Source organism: Pholcus phalangioides, unplaced genomic scaffold, assembly GCF_987345545.1.
Source record: "Pholcus phalangioides strain wild (caught in Gottingen) unplaced genomic scaffold, Ppha-v1.0 ptg000024l_1, whole genome shotgun sequence".
Taxonomy (NCBI): Eukaryota; Metazoa; Arthropoda; class Arachnida; order Araneae; family Pholcidae; genus Pholcus; species Pholcus phalangioides.
Genome location: NW_028301616.1, coordinates 14,338,673 through 14,365,175, shown reverse-complemented (window position 1 = coordinate 14,365,175; position 26,503 = coordinate 14,338,673). Strand labels below are relative to the sequence as shown.

The following is a 26,503-nucleotide window of genomic DNA, read 5'->3' as shown; positions in this document are numbered from 1 at the left end:
AGTCTGGGTATTACTGTATTACAGGGCTGGACGAATCCCAGGTGTGCCAAGTTACTATTGCGATTAAGAAATTAATATTGGCACCTAAAACTTTCTATGCGTGGTTAGTGTTGAATATTTTCTTTAGTGTAATGCCCTAAATTAGTTCTTTTTAAACAAAGTAAGTGGAAAGAAATAAGCCAAAACGTGCCAATTCGGTGCAGAAAATATGTGGTATGGTTATAACGGAAGAGTAGCAAAATGAATACAAATATCTCCTTTGAAAAGAGTCAATGTGGCGCTGAAATAAACAATACTTACCAACAGATTCTATAACAAGACAAATAAATATGCCAACAGACTTTATTTACTATATAAGGCAACTAAGATAATCTGTATAATGCAAAAAATTTGCAGACTCTACAAAAAAAAATAATAATAAAATTCACATCACTGAGTTCAATATACATTATAATAGAAAAATTTCAAAGTTTTCAAAAATACAAAAGTGATTGCATTAGAAAAATGTGCGAGTGAATTCCACATAAAAAAACATTATCATCGCTAGATTCATCTATTTAAAGTGAAAAACGAAGTTAACCAGTTTAACTTTTCCAATATATTTTTAGCACAAATATCAATGCAGATAAACAGCAATTAGAAATCACTAAACCTTCCCCTAAAAATGCCATCTTTTTTTTAATGAAGTAGGCTCTTTCAATTTTCAGCAGGTGCCAAGTCAGGGGTATAAGGAAAAGCTTTCCATTGAGAAATAAACTTTACAACATCTGGGCTTGTCAATGCTAAAATAAGAGGCTTTTATGGAGGTGAGATATCTCGCCATTGCCGCTTAAAGGGTTAAGAATTTAAAAACATTTTATAAACACAAATGCAGAAATAACAAGAATGCCCAATTTATTTAAGAGATTGCTGCCTGGCAGTCGAGTGGTTAGGGAACCTTCTCACTGTGCAGGTCTGGGTTCGAATCCCGGTTCGGGCATGGATGTTTACTAACACTAACAAATTCCCTGGACAGATCATGCTGATCCCTTGGGAATACGGGAGGATCACATTATTTGTGTTCTTGACTTTCATAGGAATCTATCTTTTCAGTTCTTCTACATCACTTGATTTTCTTACGGTATGCATACATGCCATTTACACGCTAATCAAGTGGTTCTATAATTTTTGTTACCCGCAGCTCCCTTGCCCAATTCATGGTTCCTCTCTGTTGCAACTCCCCAGAACTGTTTAGTAGATATTTTCACTTATAAAAGCATAGATAACACACAAATCTCCAGCTCGCTGTGACACACTGAGAAACACTATGCTAATCAAAAATGAAAATAAATCTGAGTAACAATTTTCTGGAGACCAGAGAAAATTATTCTTATAAGGGATAAATTGTTATAGGACTCTTATTAAATATGAATTGTTAGCCATGGAATAATCTCTTTAAACCAAAGAGTAATATTGTTATACAGAAGTTTCACTGTATTCTCATTGTTAGTGACATACAAAAAAAAAAAAAAAAATTATAGCAACTTAGCAATAGTGAAATTAAAAAATATTTAGATCAATTCAAATAATTGCAATCGAAAAATGAAAGTTTTACTTCACTTTTTTTTTGGACAAAAAAATTTCCCATCAAAATTTAATACTAATTCCCCGACACATACTTTCAGAACAAAAAAATATAAAGAAGATTTCATACTTGAGTGAGTACTAAAATACAAAAAAAAAAGTTATTTATAAAATAGAGGAGAAAGAAATTTGTGTACACATTTCTCCCGCTGTTGCTTTGGTGCCAGCCACCAACTTTTATTTTTTTGGTACCATACAGAATAGTTCTTTCACTTGAGACATCGCTAAATAATTCAACAAAAAAATCCTTACATATAATTCCATTTTCAAGTGAATCTGAAATAAGCTAGGCTTAAAGCAAATATATAAACTCTATTTATAGCGAATCTGTTTTTAGACTACCCGTTTTAAAAATGGACAACTTTCTTCTCATATAATTCTTTCACACTATTACCAATATCACTAAGCATACTATTTTGGGAAAAAAACTCTCTGAACAGAAAAAAATGGCAGTGTACAATGAAGTCCCATACCTTAATTTTAAAAATGGTGTGAACTTATACTCTACAATTTTAGATCAGAGTTCTTCAAAAAGAAAGGAAATTCTTGATTCTCAAAGTCAATGAAAGCACGAAATTGTCTGCGTTTACTAAATGTCAATCTTTGACTATAGTCCTCCAACAATAAGATGAGACTTGGCTATAGTATGTCAAGTCTCTCTCCACGACAGTCTTCTATTTTTTCCTAGAAGGACAAGGGAATTGTGGAAGCTCAGTCGCTGACAAGCTATTATTAATGCATAATCGTTTTACCTAACAGAATTGGACAAAATTGTCTGGTGCGACATGATGTAGTCAAATCTCATCTCGTGGTCGAAGGCTTATACTTATAATTTTTATATTCGCATACCTACTATAAACAATCAACTGGATTGGTCCTGATCCCTGGATTTACTTGAGCAAAAATTATGTCTGCTTAAAAAAAATGGCGTTATTACACACATAAATAGAGTATGTGTGTGTGGAGAAACAACAATAACAAGGCCTCATGGTTCATGGAAATTTTCCCATATGTATGACAATTTTGTGTGACTGACCTTTCACGTTTGTTTTTCATTACATTTCCACACTTCACTTGAAATAGTCTACAGCAAATCAAAAAAAAGATTAATTTTTAATTCACATTAAAATGTAATCCATTTTTTGACACTGAACTTGCATTGTAATATGTTTTCAAGTCTACAAATTTAGGTTACAAAACATATGACAGTCAGACCTCAATATAACATCATCCCTGGGGGACCGAATAATGGTGACTTAATAATGAGTAATCCTAATTCACTAATGTGTTAGCAGGGACCAATAAAAAGTAACCTTATAATCCGAATGACGTTAAAACTTTATACCGAGGTTTCACTGAGTAGTTTTCATGAAAATAACAAGAAACATAATTTTTTCAAATATTGCTCAAATATTTTGTAGCTTGATAATTTTGTAGAAATAAAGATGCAAAGTATTTTGATTAATCAATATAATAATACTGATTGAGATTATTACTTGATGTTTATGTGGTTACAGTGTTAATAAGGCCTATTTTCTCAGACTTTCAACTACAATGTCGACATAGATTTATTTCAAACAATGAAGAGCTGTTTTAGCTTATTTCAAAACACCTCATGACAGTTGATATACTTTATGTGATAGATCTCGAAATGAAACATTCTGAGTGTACATTACATACTTGTGTCTACTCATCCTAAATCAATATCAAAAAACCGAAATGAAGCAAATACTCCAAATGTTAGTATTTTTGGATCGTATAAACACCTTTTGGTGAAAAACAAAATTTTCAGTACAAACTCTAAAGTTCAGAAAATTTCTACCACATAAAAATTTCAGAATAATTAATTTTCACACACATATTTGATTTTTACACACGTGTTTTGGCATATGATGAACAAGTATATATATACACACGAATATATATGTATTACACATACATGAACATGAATCTCATCAGATATATACGATATATATTTTATCATGACACAACGCAACTCGATTTTTCTGGTATATTCCCATCTGCTTTTTCGATTTCCATGATAATTGTTTTGAAAATATCTGCAACGCTCTGCAAAAGAAAAATTACCCTCAGACACCAATGGTAATAAAATACACTAAATATACATATATTCATAAAAAATTATGACTCATCTCTCACCACTCGTAAGCTTAATTTAAAAATGAAAATTACCGAACTATTTGAAGGCCTGTGGAATTGAATTTATCCTCCCCCACCCAATGGATTGGAAAAACACTTGTCCTTCAAAGGATAAAACTTGTCGCATCTTTACTCTCGCAAACAAAACATCGAGGATCTTTTAGCAACTGCAGTGATCTTTTTACCAGGGATGGACAATATCCATCCTTTTTTTCAATCCATCCGGGTTGAAAAAAATGAATTTTTTATTTTCAAATCGCTATAGTGCGGAAAACTTGCCTCCTTTAATAAGAAGAAAAACGAAGTAAAAAATTTTAAAATCGGTTGATATCTTCTGGTCGCGCAATTGAACTTGAATTTTATGGAAATTGACGAAATCGAACATTTTTCTTAAATTTTTTAATATTAGATAAAATTCTATGATCGACACGCAAAAGTTTGTTACGCTTATTTTATGGTTCAGTAAAGTAAAATAAATGAAAACATCATTAATATTTCAATGTTTATTGGTCGCGCAGCATGTTTGAAAAACAGGAATTTACCAAATTTTTGTAGGTTTCATTGTGCAGCTTTTTGTCCGTTTTGTCAGAACAAAACGACCCCAGAATTCATCACTAGGAGGTGGCTGCACGTCGAGTTCCACCCACACGCAACCCAATCAACCATCTAAAATAGACGTGTGCGTATAATTTACATTATATATCAAAACTAGTCATCAAAATTAACACGTTCAAAATATGACTTTTCGGAGAAACAGTCATAACTGATCTTGATAATAGCGTAGATCTGATGTACACTTAAGCTTCTCATGTCAGTACACTTTAGTTCAGGCCTCAGTAACAAGTTTGATACCTCTCTGGACTGTTCTGAGTCTGTTGGATAAACCTTTTGATGCCTCTGATGTGGTTAGTGTCGGAATTGATGAATGATATAATATCACATACTTCCCGTAGCATTGGGGGAAGGATAAAGAGGCAAGTATTCCAGTTAATGATTCCAGTGTATTCGGTAGCTTTAATGTTTTTCTTATGTAGCACGAAGTGTTTAATGGTTTTTCCTTTAGAGGCAGATTGTTTTACTTTAACCCTTTATATCCGACATTGAGAAAAGTAGAAAAGGAAAATTATAATAAATTAAAATAAAAGCATAAATGTGATGGCAATAACAAATAGTTACCCTACAAAATCATTTGGTAGGTCATTTTAGTTTTAATTAAAGAGAACTAAAAAAACATATAAACAATGTTTTTGAAACAATTAGTTAATTCGAAACAAATTTATTTACCCTGGTACTTTAAAGTACCGTCTGGGTATAAAAAGGGTTAAAGTTCTATATCCAAGTTCTCTCGAATGTCATCAACAATCATAGCCAACAGTAAATTTTCAGGGTGTCCAAAGAACGCATTGGGTTCAACTATTGGATTAACAACTTTAAGTAAGTCTCTCTCATTAAATAAATACCACAATTTTTGAACTGCTGGAAAGACATGTTTAGCACGTCATTGAAATACTTGTTCTTTTTGAGGTGAAACCACACAGGCACGTACGATTTCAAGATGAAGAGAACTTCTGGTTCGCAAAAGGATTTGGCTAACTTAAGTAGTCCTACAACCTTAGCACTCATTCTATTGACCACATTTAGCCATCTAGAATGTGACAGACGACCAGGATCTCAAATTGACAAATCCCCTGGAAAATTTCCTGACTTTAATGTTTTGGATATGCCCAATAAATACAGTACTACTGGTCTTTTCTCAGCATCTTTCTGTCTACTTCTAGAAACCAACAATCTGCAGATTCATATTCCAACACAGAGAGCTTTCACATCTAATAAGATGTTATCAAATAGGCACAGAAAAAGATTTTGGCCCTGTAGATGCACCACCTATATCTGTAGTTCCCGACTTGAGGCGCAAATGCGAGCCGATTCCCGTTAAAAAAATCTTGCCATAGAGAGCAACAGGCCTACAACGGTACAAATATTCAATCACTTCACTTCACTCACAATTTCAAATTTAGATGATAGCACTAAACATTCCCGCACAACACTAAATACGGTTCAGATTGTCAGGTGCACATACTTTGTTCCAGACTTTGTAACGAAGCTGGGCTGGAAGAGATCTCGGCAACGGAATAAGTCCAATAGCAGAGTCCTGGCGTTCATTGATTCATTGCACCATCTATATGCGGAAAAATATAACGGAGAGGAATTTGGTTGAAATGAAGTAGATGCACGATTCACTGTAGTGGTCTTTCCACGTGATCCAGTCAGACTCAGACAGTTGAGGGATATGCTTAAATTGTTACCGAGGCCTCAACTAAAGGATGTGACATGGAGATAGAGATAGTTACATCAATCTATGCTATTATCAAAATCAGTAATGCTTATTTTCTCCCAAAAGTCAGACTTCAAATCTATACACTTGGAAAAGAAACTATAAACCACCAAATTCTAGTGAATTGTAGTAACTATTTTTCAAATATAGTGTGAATTACACACGCATACGTCCAGTTTGGATGGTTGATTGGGTTGTGTGTGGGTGGAACTCGATGTGCAGCCACCTCCTAGTGATGAATTCTGGGGTCGTTTTGTTCTGACAAAACGGACAAAAAGCTGCACAATGAAACCTACAAAAATTTGGTAAATTCCTGTTTTTCAAACATGCTGCGCGACCAATAAACATTGAAATATTAATGATGTTTTAATTTATTTTACTTTATTGAACCATAAAATAAAAGTAACAAACTTTTGCGTGTCGATCATAGAATTTTATCTAATGTTAAAAAATTTAAGAAAAATGTTCGATTTCGTCAATTTCCATAAAATTCAAGTTCAATTGCGCGACCAGAAGATATCAACCGATTTTAAAATTTTTTACTTCGTTTTTCTTCTTATTAAAGGAGGCAAGTTTTCCGCACTATAGCGATTTGAAAATAAAAAATTCATTTTTTTCGACCCACCCTAATGGACAACCCACGGCACACATGCAAGAAGTGGTATTTGGAGTAGTAAACAAAGGTTTACTTTTTCTTCCCTAACCAACATGGATTTCGATCATCGTTATCTGTATCTACCCAATTAACACTTTTCATACATGACTTAACAGACTCCATTAACAAAAACCTCCAATCCGATATCATTTTCCTAGATTTTTCCAAAGCATTTGACAGGGTGCCCCATAATAAACTTCTACTAAAACTTTCAAACCTTGGACTAAATGTTCAACTGCTGAAATGGGTAGAGGCCTTCCAAGGGCGTAGTCGGGGGGGGGGGGGGGGGAGGGACTTGGGGGTCTGGCCCCCCCCCCCGAAATGTGAGAAAATGACCGAAAAAAGGGAAAAAGATGGCCAAATCCATTGTTCTGTCACTTTGGTTCCCCCCCCCGAAATGAAAGTGGGTCCCCCCCCCCCGAACGAAATTTCTGGCTACGCCCCTGAGGCCTTCCTTATTAACCGTAGCTAGTTTGTCTCGTACAAGAGCCAAAACTCCCCTTTCCTTCATGTCAAATCTGGCACACCCAGGGCTCGGTCCTCTCGCCATTATTATTTCTAATTTACATAAATGATCTACCCGGCTCCATAAACTGCAGCATCAGACTCTTCGTTGATGACTGTGTCATCTATAAAACAGTGTCCGATCTTTCTGACCAAGAATCTCTCCAACACAACCTTAACATTATTTCCAAATGGTGCTCAACCTGAGAATTACCCCTCAATTTCTCAAAAACTGTTTTTATGAAAGTTACCCATAAAAGAATCCCCCTCGAATTCCCCTATTCTATAAACGACTCTATGATCTCTGAGGTTTCCCATTATAAATACCTGGGCATTATAATCTCTTCCGATCTCCGCTGGAACCTTCACGTTGATTATATCTTTAATGAATGTCTCCAAAAACTCTTTTTCCTTCGCCGTAACCTAAAATACTCCACCCGTCATGTTCGTCACTTGTGCTACCAAACATATCTCCCTTTCCTCTCCTATGCCTGTGAACCCCACACCCAAACCAACATAGACCAATTAGAATCTATTCAAAATAAGTCCACTCGTTTCATTTTTAACTGTTGGTCTTCTGTCTCCATAACGGAACTTAAGCGTCAACTCAATATCCAACCGCTCTCCTCTCTTCCACTTATCTCTCATTTAACTTTTCTTTACAAAATCCACCATGGGTTTTTTAATATTGACACCTCTAATATTCTAATCAAACCTTCTCATTTCTCTGTTAGACTCAATCATTCCAAAAAATTACAGCCCATCTTTGCCTCTTCAGACTATCATAAATTTAGCTTTCTCCCAAGAACTATTATCGACTGGAACAACCTACCATCAAATATTGTAGATTGCACCACGATTTCCGAATTCTTTCGTACCATTAATCGTCACTTTCGCCATATACACTGCTGGCCACCCAAATTGCAACACCAAGAAAGACAAGAGATATCGCAACAATATTTATTTTGTAGATAACATGTTGACCAAGCATCAAATGATTAAATTTATAGACTTCTGTGAAGTGTGGTTCCTGCCAAAATCAGTAGCCAGAGTAGCCGCCATTGTTGGAGATCACCGCTGCCACACGCCTCGGCATTGATTCAGAGAGACTTTGGATGTGTTCTTGGGGTACAGCAGACCAAGCAGCTTTCACGCGTTGCCAAAGTTGATCTGGTGTGGCAGCTGGGGATGTAATCTGGGTCAATCGTTGAGCAACCATGGACCACATGTTTTCTATCGGCGAAAGATCCGGAGAGCGAGCTGGCCAGGGAAGCAATTCAATCTGGCGATTAACGAAGAACCTTTGGACAATGCGTGCCATGTGTGGTCGCGCATTATCCTGTTGAAATATGGCTGTGGGCAAGCCCTGAAGGTAAGGAAGGACAACTGGCTCCAACACCTCGGAGATGTAGCACTGGCTTTTTAAAGTACCGGCAATGCGTACTAGAGGAGTGTGAGAGTGATATCCAATACCGCCCCATACCATAATACCCGGTGCAGGACCAGTGTGGCGGTGCATAACGCAGCTGTTCAGCATCCTCTCTCCACGGTGTCTCCAGACTCGAATCCGACCATCGTGGTGTTGCAGACAGAAGCGGTGACTCGTCAGTAAAGACAATTTCATTCCATTGTGCCGTCCACATCCTTCTTTCATCGCACCATTGGCGGCGGAGACGTCTGTGGTTCTGCGTCAAGGGTAGACGAAGCAATGGACGTCTTGCGGACAGACCACTCTGCTGTAAACGGCGTCGAATGGTACGCGCAGACATTGGATGATGCGGTACAGACTGAATGTGCTGTGCTATGGTTCGTGATGTGGCTGAGCAATCCGTCACTGCCATACGCACAATACGCCTGTCATCACGTGAAGTGGTGCACTGAGGTGGATGCGATCGAACACGTCGGTCCGTCGTACCCTCCTGCATCCAACGATCACATATCCGCATTACAGTTGTTTGGTTTCGTCCAACACGACTACCGATTTCCCTGAAAGATAATCCACAATCTCGGTAGGCCACTATCCTTCCTCTGTCGAACTCGGATACTTGATCAAAAGATGATCACTGTTTTCTACGAGGCATAATTGATCGTTTTTTTGAAAAAACCACAAGAAAAACACAATTGCCGTACTTCAAATCGTCGAAATCTCCAAGCCTTAAATAGAGCTTTGAAGTGGCGCCACAGGCGCGCGTGATGTGCGTCTGCGCTGAAATTAGTCTAATCATTTGCATATCTCACCTCCGCTAATGCATGTTGTAAATTTCATATTATTTGCATGCTTCCTTCAGGGTGTTGCATTTACGGTGGCCAGCAGTGTATAATTCCGAATCCTCTTGTATAGGCCTTGGCCAATCAATATTGAATAAATAAATAAAATAAGGGTTTCTTCAAAATTTCATTTAACTTTTCAATCAATGAAATTTTCCCCAATTTTCGAACAATGTTTTTACTATGAATGGAAGTTCTGTAGGATACCTAACCCATATTTTGTAAAATAGGAGTTCTTAACAATAATTGTGTGATAACTTTTTATTCAATGTGTTTTAGTTTTATTTTTCATTCTGAAAACACCAAACTAGAAACGCCTGTATGAAAAAAAGGGGGATTCAGGACTTCCCATATAAACAGGATTCAAAGATGTCTGCAAGGGGAGGCATACATTTTGTTGTATGTATATATATATATACATATATAAATTCTTGAGCGGCTCAGCCATGTTCCTATGCCGATGCACAAAAGGTTTAGGTGAGATGAACTTTTTATCGATATATGTACACTATCTGCAATGCGATAATGAAATTTCAGACTAAAAATAAAAACTATTTCAATCGAAAAAATGACAAAATAAGAATTTTTAGGAATACGAAAGGATAGTTATTTGGGAAGGGGGAATGCTTGTCTCCCATAAAAGTGAGATGGTCTGCCTCCTAAAATTTAGAGAGCGGCGCACACACACCAATAGTCTTGATTATGGCATGGTTCGAAGAGAGGTTGGCCATCCCTTTTTACCAGGCACTCATATTAATGCTAATTTACTTTACATTGAAACTATTCATCAATTTTACATAGGATGTTTAGGACCCAATTTTTGGCAAAAAAAGGGGGGTTTCTTATGTGTTAAAATACAGTACTGTTTTACATCATTACACAGTGAAATGCCTATATAGCGATACTCAAGGAACCAGAGAAACATGTTACAGGGCTCCCACTTAAAAAATTAGGAAAAAGCAGGACTAAAAAGTAGGATGGAGGAAGGTACCCCCCCCCCCTCACATAATCATAGCATAACAAAAAAAAAAAATCCTAAAAACTTTTTTTTTATAAAAAAAAATTTCCCCATTAATTTTTTTTTTTTCATAGTACTATTTCAGTATCCTATAAGACTGACTCAAGTCAAAGCAAAATGACAGAAACAGGGTTCATACAAAATTTTCAAAATGAAAAGTAAGGAGTTTTTAAGGACTTTTTAAGGAGTTTCAAGCAGTTTTTAAGGAGTCATGGCAAACTTCATAACTTACAAGTTTTACAGCAAAAAAAAGGAGGCGGGGCACATATGCAAATTTATTTTGAATTTGCAAACAAACTTCCCCTCTTCTCAAAAATATAGATCTAGAAGTGGTTCAAAAATTACAAGTTTTGATTTGTTACCCGACATCATAAGAATTCATAAAATAATCAATCCACGTACATGCTTTCTGTCATCACCAAAGTGTTCTAAAACTTTCAAGTGTTAGTCAAAAATATAACTCATAATAGCATCACATAAATTATAAAAATTCTAAAAGTGATATTCATTCCCCCTCCAATTATTCAAAATAAAAACCACAGCCAAAAAAGATTTTTCTTACAAAATTATTTATATTTGCAGCAACTCTTCAGGGCTCATATAAAATTTTCAAAATGAAAAGTAAGGAGTTTTTAAGGTGTCATGGGGCCACGCCCCCTCCGAAAAAAAAATTGCACCACTAGACAATAAAAGAAGCCCACATGTGAATTGATTTTCATTTAATTTCTTTTTCAATGTTTCCAAGACTTCAACTTTCAGAATAAAGGGTATGATGGGTAGCAATTTCAGCTGAAAAGAAAGAGATATGCCGTGACTGTACGCACGAGTAACAAGCGACAAGAGAACACAAATTTTAACAGTAACAGAGCATGATGAACAAGATTAGGTATTGAGAAGTGTAGTAAGAAAGAACAGAGAGAGTTACGGTAGTATATAGTATTAAAATGATTTAATGAAATCGGAAGTGATGTATTGAGTTCGTAATAAATTTTGTTTTTATCTTGCTTGAGCTGTGGCCACTTCTGCCAGAGAGAGATACAAATACAACGCCACAACAGGCAAAATGTCCAACGAGGTGGCTAAGAAAAAGATGCCCATAAAAATATGGATGTCATATTTCAAAAATACAGCAACCCAATTAAAAATGCAATGATCTGCGGCATAATCACGGATCACTTATATGATGCGCGGGACAGCTCCAGAGCATTTGGATCCGCTAAGTATTTGAAGATCACTAGAGTGGCTCTGTAGGGGACTCAATAGGGAGAATGTTAGTTCAGGTGCCCACAAACTAGTGAAAAGTTTTACTCGTTTTTCGCGCACCGAGTAAGGCGCCATTAAGAATATTTCATATTTTTTATAAAGGGTGGTTGATGACGTAAGAATCATCCAACCCCCCCCCCCTCCACGTCATCAAGTCAGCAAATCGAAAATCCCCCATCCATGCTGACGTAATACTTGAATGACCCCTAACATAAAGATACCCGAAAGTTATTTTCAGAAGGTTAAGGTTAAAAAAAGTGGGTTCCAGCTATAGCGGCTGATCGGCTCGTCCTCCCCCCTCCCCTCCTGTAAAACCAGACGTGGCTCGGGCTGTCACTTTTAAAAGCCGGGTTTTACTAGCAGGTTTTCTATGCCACGCGCAACGTGAATCACCCAGCGCTACACGCCGTCTATTCATCAATATGAAAAGCAGTACGACTGTTTTCCTATAGAGCGCAATACGGCTCACGACAGCGCTTTACATCGGGCGTGATTGGCAGACTGCTTCTAGTGAGTTAAGCGTCGTGTGCCGCGCGTTTCAGCGATCTTCCCTTCATTTTCGTGTTGTGTCTCTTCCCTTTAAACCGGATAGAGTAGATGACGCCAGGGTCATATAGCCATCCTGAGCCGATGCGCCACGCTTGGAAAACGCAAATGCGTAACGCCATTATGTAACTCATTTCTGCCGACACGAAATGATCCAGTTAGGTTCACGCGGCGCAAAAAGCCTACTCCTAGGAAAACCTGGCTTCAGGGATGAACGCTCGTTACGAGATCCCAGGAGATATAAACCCATTCTCTCTCATGGAATCTTGTGTGTGGATAGAGCCTATACCTCCCCTTTTTTTTTTGCCTTTTTATTTACTGCAACCAATCTGCGAAACAGATTCGCTTTCCCCACTGGACTTCAGTTTTTAGCATTTTAAGGCGCGGCGGCGAAAAGATACGCTTGTCGTCATCCCTTACTCGAAATTTTTTTTCCTTTCTTTTGCAGTAGCGAGTTGTAATGTGAATAAAACACGTCAAAAAAACTACGGAAAGCAGTGACATTTTGCGGTTTCTCGGAATTTTCGTAATGAGATATTGGCTGTAAGCAAATAGGAAGGAGGGATAAAATAGGAATAATACGAGAGAATTGAGGTAAAAAAAAAAGACGATTGCGGCAAAAGTAGGAAAATAGTAGGATAAATAGGAAAGCTGCGAGGTCTGCACTCAGTATACTGCGTAATATAGGAGGTTCGAGACATCGTTTCGCCACATAAGTAAAAACTTTCTCACCACTGGGCATGGGGGAATTTTCGGCTACTGGTTCAGCGGAGTGATGTCGTTCTACGGACCATCGATTTCCAACGCTGACCAGTTTGCGACATAGGCAGGAAAACACGTCAAAACTAGCGATTCGGTAAAAAATCGCATTTTTAGAAGCAAAAGCGTATAATCGTATTCATTTATTAAATACGACAAAAAAGTTTTATCAGGCGTTGTTGTTGCAACCGTAACGGTTGGCAGGTATGCACAACCATTGGATGTTCCAATCCCATTCCCTGCTTTCACATTTCCTATTATAAAGGGAGAGCGCGTTTTTTTTAAAAATCTTTTCTTCCTCTTTATATTGGGGGGAAGCTTCCTCTTATTTTTTTAGGCAATGCTATTCATCACCGTGGGGAACGCCTATTCTAAAAAAGATCATCCCTTCAGAGAGAAAAAAAAAAAAGACTTTTTCAGGCGTGGCTGCAAAAAGTAAGGAGTTATAAGGGCCCTTCCAGAGGGAAATGAAAAGTAAGGAGTTTTTAAGGAGTTTGTAAGGATGTGCGAACCCTGAGAAATGACTTGGTTGCAAAAACAATTTTTGGCCAAAACAGTGAACTAGCAACCACAGATAATTCTTTTCCATTGCAATATAAATTACATTCTTTTTGTTTTTGGAGTCTTACACAGTCCAATCTGTCAACTCTCTTCACCAATGCACAGCAAATTATGAAGGCATGAAAGATTTTTAAGAATGACGCTCCTTCAAGACCACTTTCAAAAGCACAGTGCATAATGTGTAAATTACAAGTTCTAATGTTTATTTAGATTGGAGGCAAGGTGAAGTCCTGATGGCTTTACTGCGTTGCCATCCCTTTTTTAAAGGGATTTGTTTACATTTTACTGTTCAATACCAGTGTAATCGTTTTTAAAAAATGAAGCACTCTGCTAAGTATTGTATACATTGTTTATGCCTCTGCATGCCTTAAAAATACAGAAGACAATGGAATGCTATTGGGTAGCATCAGAATCACTAAACCTAGAATAGGCCTATGTATCCAACTGCTTTGTTTTGCAAACTGCTGTTTCATCTATACACAAAATGTGCCCCATAATTTTGAATGATGACTGCTAGTTACTATCTAAAGCTCTCCAGCACAACCCAACCCACATGGTTAAAGGGCTTACACCCCGGAAGGGACAGAGACCAGGTTGTGTCTGGTCTGACAGTTACTGTGCAAGACCATGAAAAGTACAATACAATACAAATACAACGCCACAACAGGCAAATTGCCCAACGAGGTGGCTGACTTAAGAACATCATGGATCCCGAGCCATTTTTTGGAGGCCCTACCTACTACTACTACACCCCACATACACCCTAACCCCCCCTCCCCGCGGAACCCCCCAACGAATCGGTACATGCGGGAATGTGCGTGTACGTGTAGTGAAACCTGACGTGAAGTTTTTGTTGTCACTCTGTAATGCTTGTTATGTGTAGTGCTGCCATCTGCCACAAGTTTTTCTAACTATGAGTGAAGTGTTATGATTGAATGATTTATCGTTGTAGAACTGTTGCTCTCTGTGGCGAGACTTTTTAACAGGGAGATCGGCTCGCATTTGCGCCTTGAAGTTGGGAACCACAGAAAACCAACTTCAGCCGACCACCACTGTGGGGTTCGAACCCGGATCCTCGCATCGCAAGTCCGTCACTATAACCATAGTATAAGTAAATACAAAATTATTTTTTCCATCCAGACAGAAGTTTTTAATGACTACTCTCTACTTGAAAGAAAAATTAATAAACCAAATGATCCACATACAACTCCCAAATAACCTTGAAAACGATGCAATTTTGCTTTGGCAGAATCATTAATTGCAATCTACAAAATTTGTACTATTTGGCAATATATCGATGATTCACTGCTCAATTAAACCAATTACACAAATTTTGTACATAGGATTTGGTAGAAAAGTAGGACAAAATCGAGAAAGTAGGACACCACCAAAAAGTAAGACAAGTGGGAGCCCTGATGTTGTTAAAAAGAAGCTATCGTTGTATAGGGCAGGGCTTGTCAAATCAAAAAAAAAAAAAAAATTAGGCACCATTAAAATTTCATAGGTGCTAAGAATTTTTTTCCCTGACAAAATTGGTCCAAAATATTGTACTCATTCACTTTTCTGGGATTTTGGGACCTTTCCATGTTAGCAGACACGCTGACATAATTTCCAGTAACTTTATGCTGTATTCAAACTTCAAATCAGTTATTACAAATAAAAAAAGTTAGGCGTCAATGTCAACTTTTTCGTCACCATGGTGACGTGGTACCTGGGATTTGTCAAGCCCTGATATAGGGTATCAATATACAGAATTTTCACTCTATAACAATGTTTTGATGAACCAAGGGACTTAAGGGGATTCAACTGTAACTGAATTTTTTTTTTCTACTTCTTCCACTAATAAAATGTTAGACGAACTTTTCTTTCCACAAAAAGGAAAGTTTTGTTGAATTTTGTAGTCATAAATAGTTGTGGGCACAGGCTTTTTCAACTTGTTTAAAAAACATGTTTTGATTTAAATAAATCCACTACGTCAGCTTACACTTTCATGAATATGCATGTCAAATAGAAACATTACATTTCAACAAATTTACACTATGAGAGCTTATTTCAATATACTTACATCGTACTGTTTTGCAGAAGCTTCCACAAATTCTGCTTTCATTGATGTAGCTGCACGTTTGCCCTCTTCAAATGTCACAGCTCTATTGTAACCCAAAACATAAAATTGACAAATATGTAACACTGAAGAGTCAATACACATTGCCATTTATCAACACATTTTTTGGATACAGACGCGAAAAAAAACTTAACTAAGCTTTATGGCAAGATATTAATAACATCTGATCATGAAAATGTTATTATTCCTGAAGAAACATCCACAAAAAGGCATTAACAAAAAACCCTACTAAGCATTTATGATATATATATTGATGCATATCAATCATTTCTACCTTTTATGTGCCTACATATAGTCTATGGTAAATGAGTTAATTTCTCATAAGCACAGCAGGTAAGAATGTCAAAATTTATTGTGCAAAATGGCTACTGCATTAAAATAAAGTTGTTAAAATTGTTGCGAAACAACTTGTTTGTCGTTCCTGGGTTGAGGACTATTGGTGTACCTCAAGAGAATACGGTCCATTAATTACCCCAGAGCTGATAAGTGTGATAAGTGAATTGAGATGTGAAGACACCATTTAAATTTTTATAATTCGTGACAGCATGTCCTTCAACAGATTATTTTGGACCTATTTCTTCAGAAAGAAAAAATGCTTGGTTCAAAAGGAATTCAGCTGACACCTAATTTTTTTTGGTGGTATGTCAAGTTGTGTTGCACTATTGCCACCTTTATAGGCTAGATGACAAAAGAGCTAAACCCTAAATTTGAAGGATTAGTGCAAAAACTCTGGCCAATGTAACATATATATGAAGTAATGTACGTTAGTTACGCTGAAGAGATTATTGCACAAATTAACCTATTTGCAAGTGGATAACTATTTGCAACACATCAATTTTTATTTTTCCTTATCCCAAACTGCAGAATAGTCTGTGTGCGGCAATGGTTGTTTCACGCCAAAAAGCAAAATTATCTATAAGTGTGGTTTTTCTTTTTTATTTCTTTTATGTGCAAAAAAATAACTACATAATGACCAGAAATGGAATTAGCCTACAAATAGAAGGGGAAAGGGTAAAGAAAAACATTTGAAGGTTATAATTAAATGAGTTCCACTAGCAAGTTCAGATAATGCAATTCTACTGCTGTCATCTCAAATATGATATTTACAGATTTCGCACCTTCTCTATACTAACTGCAGACAAGTTCGGTGTAGTACTGATAAACAAAACCAGTTTCATTATTGATGAATGATAATATGGACTGATAGTGAGCCGACCATATCAGATTTATGAAGTGAATGGCATAGAACACGCCAAGACAATCAGTTTTTGTTATTTAATGCATGGTTGGAAATGAAACAAAAGTGAGAGGGCAGAGGAAGTATGAATTACAACCACGGTTGGAAAAGTAACTTGTGCTGTCTGTGGCGATTGAACCCTGGTCTTGTAAAGGTAGCAAGTCCATTATGATGCCTAAATTACACACAATTATACAATTATGAATGACTAAAGTAACTAAACAAAACTTCAATGGAGTAACTTACTCATCATAAGAAAATACAGTAAAACCTCTCATGTGTGGACAGCAGTGGGACAAAAATATTAGTCCATGAAAGAAAGGCAACTGTTAATCAAGGGTTTCAAATGAATACTTTTATTATAAGGGAATTATTGTTTGGAAGAAGAAGGGATTGACTGTCAAAAGAGATTTTGCTTATATAACTCTCCTTCAACCAGTTTTAATTGTAATTAAATTACAAAAAAAAAATCTACAATGCACATAAATCCTTAACTAATGAAACATCTTCAGCTGAAGAAAAAAAAACTAGTAGTTTTAAAAGCCAAAAGTAAGACATCCATCATGTTTTATTTTTTAAAAATTAGTCTTTTTAAAAGAAAGCACAACAATCACACTCAGACACATACAGAATAACCGCAGTACTAGAATTCAGAAGGACAAAAAAATTGTACCTGTCCATGTGTAAATCAACTTTGTTGCCAACAAGTACTAATGGTACGCTGTAACAACAAATAAAAGAATTTGATTGAATCATTATATATATATATATATATATATATATATATTGTTGGTTTATATTCTATTTCAATCAAAATAAGCATTACAACAAAAAAGAGGGTATGCAATGAATGGCTTGCGATACCTAGATCTATGATAATATACATTGTCTAATTTAATGACAAGCAAGTTTCATTGAAATTTCAAAGTCGGCCAGAGTGATAAAACTCAAGAGTGAAATATTGTGATGAAAATCATGATTTAAAAAAAAAAAACCCTGGATTTATATTTAAAAACAAGAAATATAAATTAGTTTTCTCAATTTAATACAGTTAGCGCCCGTTATAATGGCCATGCATTATACCTTCCATTAAAACCACCGGTAAGAGTCCTGAATATTTTTCCCATTTATGCCATGTTATTTTTCATCCAATATAACTATTAGGGTTTAAGCTACGCTTGCATTTTTTGCAAAATAAAAAATAAAATCTTAGAATGCGAAAAAAGTAATAGCTACTTTTGCAAAAATGAGTACAGGAGGTACGAAACGAGTAGACACACCCAACCATCAATCATTAGCATTATAGCATTTTGCAAAAGCTCCCCCCCCCCCCATTTTTGCTAAAGGAATTTTTTTATCTAGCTTAAACCCTGATAACTAGCCGCAAAAATTTTGTTTAATCCAATACAGCGTTCAAACTTGGCTCTTGTTGTCCCTCTTTTGCAAAGTAATGAACAAAATTGTGTTTACCCTTGACCTTCTACATTGGAGAATTCTGTTTTTTGTACAATCTGTTTGTTACAGCAAGAGACTGATGATGGGATAACTGATGGATATCCGAGAGTATGACTATTGCATGACTGACCTCTCCATTTTTCAAGGTCTGGGTTTCTCTGAATCTTTATTGACAAGATGGTATGAAAGGTTATGGCCATAACATAAGGCCATTTCGTCCAATAGGCATTCTTAAGAATCGCTTCATATAAGGAAGGAATATACAGAGGAATGAACTTATGAACAAGTGATTTTCATGCTGAAAATCAGCACTTTCTTGTTTACATTCATTAAACATGGCTGTCTGAAATGGCACAACACAATAACCCTGGACATTAAATTGAATGTGTACAGTGCATGCAAGCAATAAATTATGATTTATCGTTATTTTCTGACTTGATATTACATTTCATTACAATTTACAACTGCTTATATTATAACAATGTGAATAATATAAATTTTAATTCCATTCAAATTCTCTTTGAGCTTTTTTCCCTTCACACTTGATATTTGACCTTCAAATATAACGTTCGTTTTCTATGGAACAATGGGTTGGGGGGTTGTTATAATGAGACAAGTTAATTGCATAAACTTTGAATACATTTGATACCTTTTCTTCCACGTTAGAAATGTTAGTTCATCAAGAATATTGTGATTTTCACTATCAGTTACATTTTCATTTTAACTTATAGACCATGAGTTTTCAAACTATTCACAAGGGTTCCCTGAACTTTTTAAATTTGCATGTGGCTCCCAATTTTTCTATTTTTATCAAGGTTCTGCTAATAAAAAAGCTTCTCATGGAGGGCATTCATGAATTTGGAAGGCCTTTTCTTCCTTAGGAGACTTTGGTGGTTCCCCAAGGAAAGGAATGCTTCAAAGTTTGAGAAAAATTCATACATTACAGACATATTAATTAAATGCAGAGACATAAATCTCAATCAGCATACTAATGAGATTTATGCAAAAATCATTCTAGGTTCAAAAATAATAATTTATGAACAATGAAGATCCAAATAAGCACAGCTATCAATAGTTTAATATGTTTTTGAAAAAATACATAACAATCTCCTTACTGAAACTTTCCAGTCATGTCCAATAGTCGAGTATGAATTGTCTTCACAATTTCAAAGCTGAAAAATTAATAGCGGCACTGAATAAATTATTTTTTACAAGTTGAACAGAAAACCATTAATGATTTTGATTTCACAAGCAAAAGCAAACGATTCTATAGAAAATATTATTTTATTACATAATAGAAAACATGAATAAACACACTAAAACATGTTTACTTCAGGGTATTTTAATTAAGATTTAAACCACGAAATTTATATTTCAGTTTTTTCTTTATTTAATTTCAATGATATTGAAGTAAAATACTAGTAATTGATGGCAGCACTAGACGTAACAAACATTACACAGAAACAAACTTCACGGAAGGTTCACTACACGTACACACACATTCCAACATGTACCAATTTGTTAGAAGTTCCACAGAGGAATATGGACTAGGTGCATGTCTGGTAATAGTAAAATACTAGTACCTTATGTATGTTATTGAAATGTGCTAAAGTTCTTGAATAAAAAAAAATGTAGACAACCTTGTAAATTACAGAGCAGAAAGGATTGCTGCTCTATTTCTAGGTTTTGTGCATGCAATGTAGGGAGATAAACTTATATATTAATTGCACAAAGAATTTCCATACAGGACATTAGGATTCTACCTTACTTTTACTTTACTTTTTTTACCTTACTTTTGATTACTTTTTTTGTATAAAGTCTTCTATGCCCAAATTGCTGATTTAAAATAAATGTTGTAGTGACATTTGGACTCGAAATTTTAATACGAAAAGCAGAAAAGTCTAAAAGTTTAGAGTTTGCTCGTTTTTTTACCCAAACGCATTGAATCTGCGAAAGAATACAAATATGTAAATTATTAAGCAACTAACCATGCAAGTCAGAAACACATAATAAATGTATCCGTCAATTGGGCAAGAAACAATCTGGTCAATAGATTTTGTTTTTCATTTAGTTGATGCTGAATGATCCTCTGGCTATACATTGCGATAATTGAGAAAATCTCCATACGTGATACTGAGTCGCCACCAGGCATTTACGTTAAAGGGAAAGGGACTCATGAATAAAAGCATTCTGCAAGAAAAATGTTAATCTATGGAGTTAATTTAGGTTCAATGACCTTTCATTTGTGTTCATATTTCTTGCTTGTAGTTTGTTTATTGTTCGTGTATTCATTAATAATGAATTAAATTTAAGAGATTGAGTGAAAAAATATGCAGTCTTAATTGCCAACAAGATTTGTTTTAATTAATAAGCAGTCAACTTTAATTGAAAAACCAATTTAAATCAAAATCTGATTTGTTCTTTTTAAAAAAATCATGATTTTTTTTCATACCCTGGTTTACTTGATAAAAATATAATCATAAAACTTATATGGAAATAGAGATGTGAGAATGAGAGAATATTCTCCTGGATGTAAATAATCGAGAATATTCATTTTTTCTTTTAAACAATTTACAATTTTTTTACTAATTTTGTTTACATTATGAAATTTAAATCAGTTTTCATTGCCTGAAACATTTAAACCAAAACAATTTTTGGCGTAATCACCTCAAAATGACAACTTTTAGTCATTTTGAGGTGATTACGCCAAAAATTGTTTTGTTTTAAATGTTTCAGGCAATGAAAACTGATTTAAATATTATATTATAGAGAATATTATGGAGAATAAATATATATATAATATTACATGGAGAATATTCTCAGAATATTCTCCTGGTTATGAAGATTTTAAAAACCTTAAGATTAAAACCTTAAAAAGCTATTTAAAATTAGATGAATTTTCAAAAATTTGTTCAAAGCAAAGAGTAAAACTCAAAGTTGATTGACGAAGGAAGCTATTCTTATATACAATCACCTTCATTCTAGGAAGATACAGAACTGTTGTTTTCTTCAATGTACATGGACTTAAATTCTGTATCACTCATATTTCTTTGCGAGTTGTGCAATTCAGTCACATTGGTTTCATTTTCTTGCTTTTAAAGTTTAATATTGTGGGCTACAAATTTCAATATTCCAGTCTTCTTGACAAGAAGAGAAACAGGACAGAATATTCTTTCGAAGGACTACTATTATAAAATACCAGAGAATATTGTAATTGTAAAATAACAATATTCTCTGGGGAACCGGGTTCGAGTCCCACCGATGCCACAGTGGTGGTCAGCTGAAGTTGTTTTTCCATGGTTCCCGACTTTGAGGTGCAAATGCAAGCTTATCTCCCCGTTAAAAAGTCTTGCGACAGAGCAACAGGCCTACAAACAGTACAAATATTCAATCATTACACTTCACTCACTTCTGAAATATAGATGGAAGCACTGAAAAATAACACAACACTAGATACGCACTCAGACCGTTAGGTACACACGCTCACACTTCTGACACAACTCATTAGGTAGTAAATTGCCCATGGCGATAGACCTGAGTTGCGTGCAGTCTGAAAGAAAAGAAAGTTCACTCCCAGAGGTTTCTCAATAAAATTTAGGCTCTGAGCAGGCCAATTTCTCAACTTCTAAACATTCATTACAAGAAACTGACTGCGAGCCTCGGATTGGAAAAGGTCAAACTATTGCAATGATATAAACAGTATGGACTGGTGGCCAGTCACAATGAAACGGAAATTGCCACTCTTGGAAAGTACTTAAACAGTATGTAAAGTTAAGTTATTCTTGTCACAATATTATGCTGTAATGAAAATGCCATACCCAGGAACCAAAACAATCTAAGACTGTACCAGCAAAAACAGCAGTCTAGTCACAGATGAGAACCAATTTCATGGGTGTCCAGATACTGATAAATGACTAATGTACAAAATGCACAGAACTTTTTTTGATAAAAATATTTCATTAAACTCATAAAAAAATGTCCCCCCCCTTTCCCTTATTTTTCAGCTGCTTACCTTCGACTTGATGTTATGGAGTAAACCAAAACATATCCATGAACATCCATTGAATAGGACTGTGAAAATATGGAGAATTCATCCTGGGGGAGAAAAAGAATATTTTATTTTGAATCAATCAAATCGATGACAGAGTGAAAAATAAGTGAAACAGAAAAAAAAAGAAAAAGAAATAAATAAAACACACCTGGCCAGCAGTGTCAACAAGTTTCAAGGAATACTCTTGCCCATTTATTTTAGCACTTTTGGTGAAAGCTGAAAATCAAATAAAAGTAATGAAAAGTAACGAAGCTTTTAAATTTCTACGAAAAGTTTGACAATTTTAAAAAAAACCCACCAGCAACATTCCAAAGAGAGTTTCTAATAAATAAATACTTCCCCCACCAGATGTAAGAATTTATTTCTTTCTTAACAACGTTTTATTTCCTTAATGCCAGTGATAGGAGAAATGACAAGACAGAAGAAAATGAACTTGAACTGAAGATGGCCCTGTGAGAACTTTTTCGAATGTTGCTGGTGTTTTTTTTGTTTTTTTTTCATTATGAAACTTTGAATAGATTGGAAGAGAATTTTCAATGAAATAAAAGTAAAGAAGCTTCTAAATTTCTATGTACAGTTTCATGATAAAAAAAAACCACCACCACACAACATTAATTTTCCCAGGGCCATCGTCAGCAATGTTTCATTTTCTCTTCTATCTTGACATTTCTCTTACCACCGGCATTAGGTAAACATCACATTAAGAAGAAAATGAATTCATACATCTGTTGGGCTGGGGGGGGGGAGGTTCTCTGCAAATCTGACAGAATTGATGTTTGCGATGGAATGGGTTGACCCCACATAAAGATGCTGACAATTAAATGTCATCCTACACTGCCAAGGCCTAGTTTAACAGTTTGGGAATGTTTTCAAGTAAGGGTATCAGGTTCCCCTTCATGGTGACCGATTTCACTCTTTTCTTATTCCCCTGGGTTCCCACAACCCAAGTCTTAAAGATTAATTAATTAAGTCTTGTAGATTAATTCTCTGGGGTTACAGTGAACCAACAAGAAATACAAAATTAGTATTTTATGCCATTGTTGATACAGTTGACATTATTAAAAAGTCGAATGGATTTGTTCATAATTAAAATCAATGGATTAGTTCATAAAATCAAAAGTTTCACATAAATGGGAAAGGAGTTAAAAGAAATGTCAAATTGTAAGTATATTAGCACATGATATAGGCTTTAATGTAAAAGGTCTATGCACACAAAACAGTCTAATTTGCCTCAGTCATTCCAAAATAGTCTCCAATTTGCCTCATATCTCCGAAATGTATAAGGTTCAAATTCCAAACTGTGCCTGATGAGTGTGAATGGATAAGCTAGTACAGAGAATATTTTATTGACCCTAGAATACTGTGTCTCAGAAACATAGACATAAGGGAGAACATTTTGGACTTTTTTCTTCGGGTAAAAAAATTTTTTGGCGCCTAAAAAAATCATTCTCCTACATTTTTTTTACGATTTGTCCAGCCTTTTTATAATTTATAAACTGAGTGCAAAATATTAAAATTGACACAACAAGAAGCCTATTATGACAACAATTTCATTTCACAATCGTCAGCTTATATTAATGAACTTTCATGCACTTAACGAAAGGTGAAATATGTTAATGTAAATGGATATACTCACTGTTTTCTATTGTAGGTTCATATGAATCCACGAATCTTCCTTCTACATACTGGATAGTTAAGGATGATTTTCCTGAAGAGAGAAAAAAAGAACTTCAACTGACATCCCTCAAAAGCAGTTCTCAACCGGGGCTCTGTGTGACTCCCTAGGGGCTCTGCGATCGCTTGAGTATAACAAAAAAAAAGTGAATTTGAAAAAAATATATATTTTTAAATAAAAATACATTTTTGTAACTTTGATGTATAAATAAAAATAGGCCTAAGGAGTTCTGCCACAGAAATTATGTACCAGAAAGAGTTCCATGAGTCAAAAAAAGGTTGAGAACCGCTGCTCTAAAATAAATTCATGAAGTGAGAAAAAAGATTGGATATTCAATTCATCCTAGACCCCAGGGCTGGAACTGTGAATTGGTGTGGGAAACATAGCTGAAATCTTGAAATAACGTACAAAAACAGACCTGAATGTTTCTGGAAACAGCTATACTATAATCCACTTTTTCTTTGTGCGATTTCCTTTTTAGCCCATTGGCACTTTTTTCCTGGTCAGCGATGGTCCCACGTGTGTTTTCCTTCCATTCGCTATTATTATTTTCTTAGGCTTCTAGGTTGGTATTCCATTTTTCACTGTTGTTATCTGAAAATGATGCCACCCCCTCCCTAGAGGTCCCAAGTAACAATAGGCTTTTGTATAGACTGCAGCATTCAAAGTTTTTTTTTGTTTGTTATACATTGTATCGTATACAAACTATTTTTCCCCAGTATATTACAATACAATGGAATATTTCATTTGGAATTTGTTCTCAGGATTTATTTTGATCCTCAGGTTGTATATTTCATATTTCCATTTCGATAAATTTTCTACATACTAACCATTATAATTTTAATCCATCCTGCAATCATGTTTTTATTGAACCCAGGCAGCATTTCTTGCTCTGACCATTGTATTAATTAAAAAAAAAATGTGACTTTTTATTTACATTCTAGAGAATACTTGTTATATCAGGAAGGTCTGTGTTATGTTATTTGAAAGAGCCTTGGTTTTTATTATTTTCAATCTCGCATCTGGTCTAAGGATGTTTTATTTTTAATCTTGATCCCTTATTCAACAGTTTCACTGCGAGTGATGCCAGAATCATGGTCAATGTGTTTTGTTATGGGACTATAAACTGCTAATTGTAGAGGTAGAGCTTTGACATAGGTTACACAGTGAAAATATTAATGTAGACAGTTTTATTTTTTATCTCTATCCCTTATTCAGTCCAAGAATGTTTCGCTTACCATCATTTGTTCCTTTTTAATTGCCATGGTACTATATTTTTCAGCGATGTGTTGGAGATTTTTTTCTTCGACAAGAAAGACGTCCAAAAGCCTGCCTGTGTATCACTCTTGGCGACTTCTTATCGTAATTTCCAACATTTCTCATAAAAATAAAATCTCCAACACATCCCAAAACAGAATTATACTACAGCTGTTCCCAAAGTATTTATCTCACCACATTATTTACCACATAAATCCATTCATCATGAAAACACTTTCAAAGCATCTATGGCTTGTAATATGTATTGAAACAAAGATTATTTCATGTCCAATTCACTATGAGAAATCTAATTGATCACTAAAGTACTCATCAAAGCATGTAAATATAAATAAAACTATTCAATTAAGAACTCCATAAAGGATTATAAAATTATACCAAATAATCAAATAGAGTAATTCTCCTGGAAAACGTTTCATATTCTGTGATGCAGCTTAAATAACTTCAGCAAAACCTTACTACAACGTACGTTACTCGATATAACGACTAATCCCTCCACAACGATAGTTTCAACTCTTGTTTGGCAATGCATGTAGTGATTTTAAACTGCTGTTTATGAAACAACGATAATACCTCTACAACAAATACTTTCACTTGGTTCGCAAAGTATCGTTACATCGAGAGTTCACTGTACCCACTTGTATTAGGAGCACGTGTTTATCCCCACATCCCACGCCCCAGCTACGGAAACATTCATTCAACCTTCTCTTTGTTTATCATTCATAAAAATATCTTCACTTACCTACGGAGCGATAGCCCATTATTACAATCTTCCGTTGTTTCGGCGGCATGTTTTTAATGACTTCTTTTTTTTCTTAATTTAAAATTTCCTCGTTATATTTCACATTCGAGGATAAATTAAAGTATTTTTGTGCCTATTTCGTGGTTTTTTTTAAACATTCTCTCGTTGAATACGTTTCACATTTTTCTTATCTGCGTCGGAAAAACAAAGCCGACTCGCATAAAAATTTACGATCTCTCAAGCTTCTTCGATTA

General features: G+C 35.3%; 1 protein-coding gene across 1 annotated transcript; it reads right to left on the bottom strand.

The window, feature by feature from the left end:
• Window positions 1–324: 324 nt before the first annotated feature.
• Window positions 325–26,503, bottom strand: Rheb (Ras homolog enriched in brain). Its single transcript, XM_089250526.1, has 8 exons — window positions 26,250–26,503; window positions 24,194–24,265; window positions 22,706–22,773; window positions 22,519–22,601; window positions 19,622–19,678; window positions 17,725–17,772; window positions 15,758–15,839; window positions 325–3,693 (listed from the first exon to the last, which is right to left on the bottom strand). The coding sequence occupies exons 1-8, from the start codon at window positions 26,296–26,298 to the stop codon at window positions 3,604–3,606; spliced, it is 549 nt and encodes a 182-aa protein (XP_089106652.1). The 5' UTR covers window positions 26,299–26,503; the 3' UTR covers window positions 325–3,603.

Coding starts and splice junctions, on each gene's coding strand:
- Rheb (XM_089250526.1), bottom strand. CDS start 26,298: ATGCCGCCGAAACAACGGAAGATTGTAATAATGGGCTATCGCTCCGTA. Junction 15,840..17,724: donor GTTGATTTACACATGGACAG/GTACAATTTTTT, acceptor GGGTTACAATAG/AGCTGTGACATTTGAAGAGG. Junction 3,694..15,757: donor CTTCTGCAAAACAGTACGAT/GTAAGTATATTG, acceptor TTTCTTTTGCAG/AGCGTTGCAGATATTTTCAA.